The sequence below is a fragment of the Syzygium oleosum genome, unplaced genomic scaffold (genome assembly GCF_021117445.2).
Source record: "Syzygium oleosum isolate NSW1041296 unplaced genomic scaffold, Sole_v2.1 Sole_v2.39, whole genome shotgun sequence".
In the NCBI taxonomy this organism is placed as follows: Eukaryota; Viridiplantae; Streptophyta; class Magnoliopsida; order Myrtales; family Myrtaceae; genus Syzygium; species Syzygium oleosum.
In genome coordinates, this window is record NW_026607523.1 from 2,391,333 (window position 1) to 2,401,855 (window position 10,523).

Genomic DNA, 10,523 nt, shown 5'->3' on the forward strand with positions numbered 1-10,523 from the left:
TCGGAGTAAAAGGTACAATAGATGGCAATACAGGAGCTTATTTTAGTGATGGAACACTATTCATACTCCTACGTTCAAAGGAACTAACTATACCTATTGAAAATGCAAGATGAAAGTGCTCGTTTAATCCACAGAGCATGCGTTATGGAAGGGAGCCCTCTCACCTGTATTTTTTCCTTCTTTTTAAAAGACTTTTAGTTTTCTCAATTTTTAATCTAATTAAATTAGATTTTAGATTAAAATTATGTTTGGACGAAAATGCTCTTGACCGATCAAAATATCTAGTAGGCTGGCACAGTCGAGCCCTTATTTAAAATGACCGTGGTCGCTTTATGCATTTATTTGAAATTATTGTGATAACTTCTGATTTTTATTTTAAAAATAATGATACTCTATGTCTATATTTAAAATTTTTCCTTTTCTTTATGAATTAAATAATTAAATGTGATCCATTTAGATTGGCCCCACCCCCAAGAGACACTATTGCCTAATGCCAGGCTGTGTACGTGCATCTGGTCCAAATCCATCGTTGTTGGTTTTTATTTCACGAGACTGTCATGTAGAACCTCATGCGATAGAACTGTTTAAATGATCAAACCCGAATTTATATTAAGAAAATCCCCTAATTCTAGAATCTCCCAAAAGGAAAGGACAAAGGAAAGGACACGTAAGACCTAATCAACAGGCCTGGTCCCACAAAGGTAGGGACAAATTTCCTACTAGAAGCCAGACGCAACTTGGGGATTGTTTCTAGCGCCCCTTCGATAATGTTTCTTTTTCTTTATTTTTTTGTTATTTTGATCTCCGAAATAGAAAAATAAAATAAAATTTTATTTGTAAAAAGGAAAATGATCAGGGAATAAATTTAGAAAGGAACAAGAAATAAAAAAAATTTACTATTTTATTTTTGGGAAAAATTTCTAAAACAAGGTCATTTTCTTTTTCTATTTTTTTCTTCTTCCTTCTACTTCATCTTCTAGCCAATCGCCGAGCCTCGACGATGGCTGGCGAGGTCGACCTCACAGGCCCTCATCTCTGGCCGATCTCCGACCATTGCCGAGGCCCTACGATCGGCTAGAGGAGGAAGAAAAAAGAAGGAAAAAAAAGAAAAAAGAAATTTTTTTAAAAAAATCTCAGAAAATAATTAAAAATTTTAAAAAAAAATTAAGGTTGTAATAAACACTTTTTTATTCATTTTTTATTTCGAGAATGAAAATTTTGTGAAGTTACTAAACTCATTCTTTTGCTCAGAAACTCGTCGTACGAAATAAAAATAGAAAAAGTTATTTCCGAATAAAATTGTTTTCGGATCAGAAATGTTACCGTACGCAACCGTCTCTAGACCAAGAGAAAGAAATTATATACATTGACTCGAGCGTCAACGTCTACTCCTTGGTCTTGCTTCTTCCGATTTTGCCTATTTAAAAGCGATTCACTCACTCGTAAGACGCACCCTTCTAATTCTACGCAAATCATGGCGGAGCCCCATTATTCCATAAAGGGGTTTCTCGAGTTCTTTTTGTCTAAACTCAGAGGGAAAGGTCAGCCAGGGAAAGATGAGCCAGGGAATGCGGAGACCCTGAAGTTCCAAGATTTCCACATCGTGGTGGCCGCCCTGATCGCCGCCGTGACCTTCCAAGCCTGTGTGAATCCCCCCGGCGGGGTCTGGCAGGAGGACAAGGAGATGAATGTGACGACGGGTCAGCTGGAACGCGAGGCGGGGCGGGCCGTTTACGCCTCGGACGAGACGGCCTTCTACGTGTTCCTAGCGTTCAACACGCTCGCCTTTTCCACATCGATGTATCTCCTAATCTACCTCACCCTGGGCTACCCTTTCTTCTTCGAGGTGGTCGTCGCGATGGCCTCGATGGGGATAACTTACGGGGCCTCGATCTTCGCGATCACGCCAAGCGCCTTCACGGCGGGCGAGTCGTTGTTGTCCATTGCAGCGGTTCCGGTTATCGTGAGGGTTGCCATTCTGATTTACCAGTACGTCATGTCGGAAAAAAAAAAAGCAAGAACGTCGGGTAGTCAAAAGTGATGATGCATCATGGTTTTTAGTGGATTAGCTCTTAATAATAGTGTGTTTTCGGTTGGCGTGTCAATTAGCAAAAGAGAGAGAGAAAGGCACAATGTTGCAGTTGTAGAAATCGCAAATGACTTTGGTCGTGATGGTCTGCGGAGTAGAATAAGCATGTCATTGGTGAAGCTCTTTCTCTCTATGTAAGTTTTAAATCTTGTAAGCACTTTGTGAGATAAATAAATCGTCTGTATGTAGACCGTTCGTGGATTGCTGTCTTCCGATTACAAATTATGAAAAAGAAATATGAATCACAACAACAATGACAGTGAGGGAGGGAGGGAGGGAGGGATTGGAATCTTGTTAATTTAAAGATTAAATGGACATCATCGCTCCGCCTATGTCCAAGAGAAGAATTGTGATGTCTCAAAAGTTCCACTTCTTTTAATTGGGGTGCATTTCTAGCATCTAAAAACTCGCGTATCGAAAGAGAGAGACCAAATCAAGTAATTCACAAATGAACACTCCCTCTTAAATGGTCATTGTTTTATGGTGTCGGTCAAATTATTCCTTTTGAGAACATGACACGACTAGAGCGGGTCGAGTTATTATAATAATTGCAAATTGACTTAAAACCCATCTTTTATTCCTTTTGAGAACATGACCCGCATTGTCGCTCAAATTATTCCTTTTAAGAACATGACTTGACTGGGGCAGGTTGAGTTATTGTAATAATTGCAAATTAACTTAAAACCCATCTTTAATTATATGAAAGTGATTGATTGTGAAATAAAGTAATTTCTACGCTCATAGTTATCAAAAACTCATTAAGATGATGCCATACCATCTCAAAAGTAACTTGAATGGTGTTGATTTGCAATCTTAAAACAAGATGTCCAAATCATAATAATTGAACTGTCCCCTAAGAGTAGGGCATTTATATTCATTGACATTCGTGTAGTGATGTTGAATGAAGAAAAATATCATCGGTGTCATATGTGAATAAGGGGTGTATAATGAGCACGAGGATTCGTACTAGGATTGATGTATTAGGTGGTTGTAAACTTATATTTTACAGAGAGATAATTCCTCAACCATATGCTTTTGGCACATGTGCCGACGACGTGAGAGTACAAATTTCGTGACACAAATATTGTTAACTTTGCTTCACGGTTTTCTAATTTTATCTAGATTGCACCTCCATCTTCTTATATTAGTTAGTGTTTTCAAAACCATTTCAAATCAACAGGTTCAATCGATTTAGTTACGTTAATTCGACTTCCTGTAAAGGTTTTTGGCGGATTTTGATTTGCTCAACTAGGTTTGATGGATATCATCCAACATCAGGTGGTCTTGTTCGATCTTCGGTACGACGCAAAAGATTTGTACGTGGATTACTTCTATTAGACTCATTCTCTTTCTAGCTACACCGGGCCGGAGTGTTAAGGCAACAGCTAGGACATGTTAACGTCATTACACACTTCTTGTCACCAAATGGTCATCCCACCCTCACATCAATTCTATCCCCTCTCCGTTCTCTCTCTACTCGTTCATTACAGAACCCCCAACTGCGACTGTCGCCCACTCGATGATTGCCGCCCAAATCTTCCCCTTGCGCCGCCCAAGTTTTCCTTTCGCGCGGCAAGTCGTCCTTCAGTCCTGGGCACACCCGTTGTCTCTCTCTCTCTCTCTCTCTCTCACTCCACCCAAAGTAGCATGGCGGAGCTCCACCCTCGTTGATAGATACGATCCGACTCCGTCAAGGATGACGGGGCCAAGATCAGTTGGCTCTGTCCTGTTAGGGTGAATTCCCTAAAAAACTCAAAACTTTAGGTTAAGTTTTAAATTTGTTCCGAATTTTTTTTTGTTAAAAAGAAACCCCAAGCTTTAGGTCCGGTCCCAAATCTACCCCAAATTTTGTTTTGTGTAAAAAAAAATCAGGAAATTCCAATTTATTTTCAAAAATATACCTTTGTGATTCGATCCCAACTTGACGTGGCACTTTTCCGTCGATAACAAATCCACATCAGCAAAGTAATTGAGTGATAGGAACAGGCCAACGTTGCATTTCCATTTCGATAACAAATCCAACCCAATAAACTTTTTTTGAAATTCTCCAAAAGAAAACCATTTTATGATATGAAAGTTAGGGACGATAACAAATCCACTCCAAAAAACTTTTTTTAATTAAAAAAAAACCTAATTTTTAGGTTCAATCCAAATTTGCTCCGAACTTTTCTTTTTCTTAAAAAAAGCCTCATTACTTTGTTGATGTGGATTTGTTATCGACATGGAAATGCCACGTCAAGTTGGGACTGGATCAGGAGGTATAATTTTTAAAATAAATTGAATTTTGGTCATTTTTTTACACAAAACAAAATTTGGGGCAGATTTGAGATTGGACCTAAAGTTTGGGATTTTTTTTAAGACAAAAAAAAGTTCGAGGCAGATTTTGGACTTAACCTAAAGTTGGGAATTTTTTAGGGAATTAGACCGTCCTTGTTGATTGTTTATGGCTAATCCATTCACCATCTTTTTGCGCTAATGATATCTCAACTCGAACTCTACCTTGACCCGATCAAGTTTTGGCAAGAACCTACCAGTCCTTTTGACTCTTCTACTCGATTGTCGCAACCCTCCCGAGGGTGATCCCAAAGGGAAGTTGACGGACTGTGAAGTGTAGTAAATGATGCCTCTCTCGAGATGGTGCCTACAGCCATCACATGGCCTCCCAAGTCTTACTGATTGAAATTTGATTTTCTCATTAAATTATCAAATTATGATTTGCTTTGAAGCTGCCACTAACCTAATGAGTCGGTTATGAGCTCGAGTTAGACGCGAAAGCCCATCTTACTCCTGCAAACTAGAGTTTCTTAAATTCAAGAACTTGATTATGCTAAATGATTTAACGCTTATCATTGATACATTTTCTCTTTTGTTAAAATGACATGCGATTTTGCCAATTTTATTTTCCTAAATCCTCTTAACATAAAAAGGTGATCATGCATGGATGAATCAAGCAATATTGAAGCAAAATCAAATAGTGTATGACGAAAATGGAGAACCCGAGTCGTATAGGGTAAAAATTAAACAAGCCCTCTTTATTAATCCCCGGAACATGACAGCTTTAAATCAAAAGTAAATGTGCACTAAATTAAAATACATATGAAATGCTTATATCTAAGTGCCGAACATCGCTAGATGGCTATATGAGTATAAATTAATAATGAACTATCTAAGTATGCATGCAAAAATCGCGTAGATACAAACTAGATGTAATCCTAATCTAATTTTTTGGCCTTTTTTCAAAGCCGAAATAAAGCTTAGGAAAACATGCTGATGCCAAAATTAACCAATTAATCTAGATGAACGTGAATTAATTAATAATTGCCCTATTTAAGATGCAAAATTACCAAGCATGCCTCTAACATATTTTTAATCCTTCGTTTTTACTATCTGAAATGCAAACTGCCTAGGTGATCATGAATGCCCTAGAAGCAACATGACAATAAAAGATACAATTCTTATGATTTTCCTCACTAATCCATATGAATTAGGCAAACTATATCCTACATGCATGTGTACAAAGTGGTGAAGATTTGATCTTTCTTAGAAAGATTGGATTTTTCACATGAGTGAAAGCATCGACCTCTGGTCGATGCTTTCGCCTATATTTGATGAGTCTACAAATAGATAATCAAAATTCTTCTAAGCAAAAGTAAAACTAACCGACATGCATAAAAATCAAAGCGAGGATAATCTGATGCTAAGGAACATGCGAGATACCACAAATTCAATGCAAATTGACAAAGGGACTTCTTTTAATAGCCAAACAGTAGTAGCCTTGGTCTTCTTTATTGATCGAGTCTTAATCGTGACCTCAACCGTGTGGAATGACCCTTTGCGATGCTTGTCCGACTCGGTCAGCCTTGTTCTCGATTCACACAATCTTGAATTCTTGTCGACCCTCATCCATGTTCCAAAATTGGCCGGCCATCTTCCATTAAATTTCGAGGTCCAATTAGTTTAGACAGTCCATCAATCCCGGAAAGGTTATCCACGTTGTCCAAACCAAGACAATTCCTACATTCTTGGATTAAGATAAACTCCCATATGTTTGGAACTTAAGACAAGCTCCAATAGTGTTGGAATTACGACAAGCTCCGATGATGTTGGAATTAAGACATGTTGGAATTCCCATTATATTGGAGTTCCCATGATCTTGAAATTCCCACAATCTTGGAGTAATGTCTAGTCTCACTGTATTGAAGCTCCAAGAAGGTTGGAAACTTGAATTAAAGCTCATTTTGCATGCTGGACCGCCTATAGGATTCATAGTCAGAGAGGCCACAATCAACCATTGGCTCAAATACCACTTGTTCGGACACTATAATAAAAGCTCGATACCTTTTCCTCGGGAAATCACAAAAATGGAGCCTAAGTCCAAACTCATTAACATATTCGGTTGAATCCACCTTCCCTCAAATTCTTAAGTCAATAAAAAAGAACCAATCACGATATAATAACTGTTTCACACTGCATTAATTCTTCATGTGGGACTTCTTTCGCTTAACATTCTCACATGTGCACATTAAGTCTTTAATTGGAATACCTTATGAGATTGATGGCATTTATCCTAGACTCTACATGGAATCATTCAAATATCAATTGATCCAAAACAGATTTATCAAGTGCCACCTAAAGACTCTGTGCTCGTGATGACAAAGAATGACGGAAGCATAATAATAATCTAATTCATACGTGTGTATAATGACAAGAACGAAATAAACATTTTAAAATAGTATAATGACAACACGTGTGTGTAAAGTGGAGTAAAATTTCTTAACTTTAAATTGAGAAAGTTATATTTTGGATACATTTTAACTGTAATTTGTGAAAAGTCATTGATTTCAACGTTAAACTCATTGTTTTTTCTTTTATTAATGAAAAAGAAAGATGGCAGGTTTAAGCGGGAAGACTTTTTCATTTATTTAGAAAAAAAAAGCACAGGACAACTAATAGAGTAATGATGCAAATCATATTTTGGAAAGGACAGATTAGCAATAAAACTAGTTTGATGTAACATTCGCGTGAAATAAATTTTGTTAATCTTAAGTTTTAATATTTTTATTTTAATGAAATTTAAATGTGACTTTTAAAAAATGTTCATACTTTTACAATGTATTTCGCAAAATGTTCATATATTCAACTGTAAAACTCAATGATTTTTTTTTTTGTAAAAAGGACTGGTGGGAGTTCATCGAAAATAAAGGAAATAAATTTTAAAGTGGTTTAATGTTAGAATGACATTATAGTTTATTGTAACTATTACGGAAGATATGCAAGAAAAAAGGAAATAAATAATAAAATGATAGAAAATACCCGTTATTAGTAAAATTTATGAAAGAGCAAGGTTAGCATAATGATATTGAGCACGCAAATATCGATCGAATAAAGTGGCATAACATTTTTTATTGTAAATTTTAAAGCAATGATTCGGAAAATATAGATATTTGACACTAAAATGTTTTTAAGTTATATGTTTTTGGTGAGCATGTAGATAGCACAATTAGATGGGAGGATACCAAAAAAAAGGAAAGAAGACAACTAATGGAAAATAGACAATAAGATTCTAAATTACACCTAAATTTAATAATTGATTAGGCACGTATCGTGTGCATAGAGTGAAACAAAATATACTAATTTTCAAGTCTTATAATCTTTCTATTTTCAATTTCTTCAAATTTGCATGGAAGATGTATGGTATTGAACGGGAAAAACTGTCAAAAAAATCCTAAACCTGTTGCACTTTGACCAATTCGATCATAAACCTTTCAATTTTCCCAATTGAGTCATAAATATTTTTATATTTTGCCAATAGAGTCCATCCGACCAGTTTTGCCCGGAAATTGATGACATAGTCATCGGCGGTCCTGCATGGCATAACCGACAACTATCAACGCTAACATGGACATTTTTTTAACTTTTTTAATAATTTTTTTAAAATTTTTAATAATTTTTTTGGCTTTTTCTTTTGCTTTTTCTTTTCTGTTCTCTTTGGCCTGAGGGCCGGCAAGGGTCGCCAGCTAACCCTCGCAACCCTCGCTCAAGCCAAGGAGAGGGCGCTCGACCTTGCCCAGATCTAGTGAGGGCCACGACGACCTTGCCAAATTTGGGCCAAGCAAGGGCGTCGCGGCCCTTGTCTGCCCTAGATGAGGGCACCACGGCCCTCGTGAGGTCTAGCAAGGGCCGCAACTCGCTCGCCCGATCTAGGCGAGGCCACAACGTCCAAATCCGGTGAGGGCGTCGCAGCCCTCGCAGGGTTTGGAGAGGGTTGCAACTCCCAAAACTGATTTGGGCGAGTTTGCAACGCCCAGCTCTGGTGAGGGCGTCACGGCCCTCGCCCAGACCCTGCAAGGGCCATGATGCCCTCGCACAGTGCTAGCTAGGGCGTCCGGTCCTTGTCTGTGGCCGATCGGCCAGCGACCATTGCCGGCCCTCAGGACAAAGAGAAAAGAAAAGAAAAAGGAAAACAAAAAACCAAAAAAAATTATTAAAAATTATCCACATCAGCGCCGGCCATCACCAATAGTGCCACATAAGACCGCGGATTTGAATCCGTGGCTAATTTCGACGGAAATTAGCAAAACGGCGTCGTCTTCATTTGCGGGTTTTCTCTTCTCTGTCTCTCTCTCTCTCGATCAAAAACTTTAGGGTTTTCTCTTCTCTGTCTCTCTCCCGATCAAAAACTTTAGGGTTTTCTCTTCTCTGTCTCTCTCTCGATCGATCGATTGGCGACGGATTCTAACGAGTCGGCGACCTTCGGATTCGGCGACCTTCGGCGCGATATTTTCTTGGACAGATGAACCCTTCGGCACGACGCTGGGAAGCGCGAGGACCCGGTGTAAGCGCGAGGACCCAGCACAACCACGCACAACCGCGAGGACCTACCGTAAGGACCCGGCGCAAGCGCAAGGACCCACCGCGAGGACCCAGCACAACCGCGAGGACCACCGCGAGGATCCATCTGACGAGGATCGTCGTCCGAGAGTTTTAGAGGAGGTACGTTCTCTAAATTTTTTGCACTTTTGGTCTCGGGCGAGTGCTGTTTTTAGATGGGTAGAGCGGAGATTGTTCGGTTTCGAATTATGTAGATGTTTGATGCTGCTTCTGTTTTGCTTTAAATTATGTGGACGTTTGCTGCTGCTTCTGCTTCTTTCAACGGCGAATTTGATTTGACTTATCTCGGGTTGAATGTATTGTTCTGTTCGTCGTTGATCAATACACACTACCTTTGGCTGTGACGCATGTCATTTTTTGGCGTTTCGGAATCGTTTAGATGAGTTTTAGAGCAAAAAACTATTCCGTGAAAACAGTAATTTCGGTTCGGTTTGAGTTTTGTTTTGCGTTTTGGAGTTGTTTGATTATTGTTTTATTTATATCTAGGTTTGAAAATTGAAACCAATCAAAATTAGGCTACTGAGATCATGTCATGTAGGCTACTAAAAATTGAAACCGTCAAATATCCTTCGTGTCCGTGATCTTATAAGCCCTCCATACGTTTCTACCACACCATCAGTGAATGTTCACATGATTTCAAAAGACGATCACTTTGTCATAGTTGCAAGTGATGGTCTGTTTGATTTCTTCAGCAACGATGAGGTGGTACAAATTGTGAATTCGTGTATCCAATGCAACCCTTCTGCTAATCCAAATATATAGTGGAGCAGCTCATTTTCAGAGCAGCCAATTGTGCAGGTAAACTTCGTGCTACTTGTTCTTACTTGATCCTTTTTAATCATTTTTTGTGTTATTCTGAATAATAAGCTGACTCTGTCCTCATATGAATATGATCCAGGGCACATGAAAGTGTCGACTATTAGTTGACTCTGTTTCTCCATGAAATATGAATATGATCCAGGGCACATGAAAGTGTGGACTATTAGTTGAGTTGGTATCTTGTATTAATTTGAATTCAATGTGAACCGATTCTCCCTTTGCGTAATTGCAGATTTCTTCCAGCCAATTTTTCTGATGGTGACAGGGATAGTCAATTGAGTCACCTGTCCTTACCCATGTTCATGTGGTTGTTGTCCATTGTAGGTTAAGTTGCGCGTGCTAATAGTAGTGATTCTTTATAATATTCCTTCCATCTGTATTAACAGAAAGGCAGGCCGCAGTATTTCTTCTTTTCAGTGAAAGCACTAGTATATCCATATGTGTGTTTATGATTGACCCTTTTTCAGCACGGAACCTGGCTTACTGATGCAACATCATATTCTATTAGTGATCCTTTTCTTCTTTGTATTATATCTTTCTTTTGCTAAGTCACCTGCTCTTATATAGACTGCTAGCGGAACTTTCACTTGTGTTGTTTGTAAAGCTGTAATTTCTTTATGGAAAAGGTTGGGTAAAGCTGTAATTTCTTTATGGCGATTAGAATAATGTGATGACAAATGTTGTCAATGTACATAAGCTTGTTGATGTTTAAAATCAACATTAG

The 10,523-nt window shown here is 38.4% G+C and overlaps 1 protein-coding gene across 1 annotated transcript; it reads left to right on the plus strand.

Moving 5' to 3' along the window:
• The first annotated feature begins 1,431 nt into the window (after positions 1 to 1,431).
• LOC115691346 (uncharacterized) lies at positions 1,432 to 2,343 on the plus strand. Its single transcript, XM_030617941.2, has one exon. The coding sequence runs from the start codon at positions 1,475 to 1,477 to the stop codon at positions 2,039 to 2,041; it is 567 nt and encodes a 188-aa protein (XP_030473801.2). The 5' UTR covers positions 1,432 to 1,474; the 3' UTR covers positions 2,042 to 2,343.
• Positions 2,344 to 10,523: the final 8,180 nt, after the last annotated feature.

What these genes read in the sequence shown, in the direction of transcription:
- LOC115691346 (XM_030617941.2), top strand. Translation starts at nt 1,475, where the DNA reads ATGGCGGAGCCCCATTATTCCATAAAGGGGTTTCTCGAGTTCTTTTTG.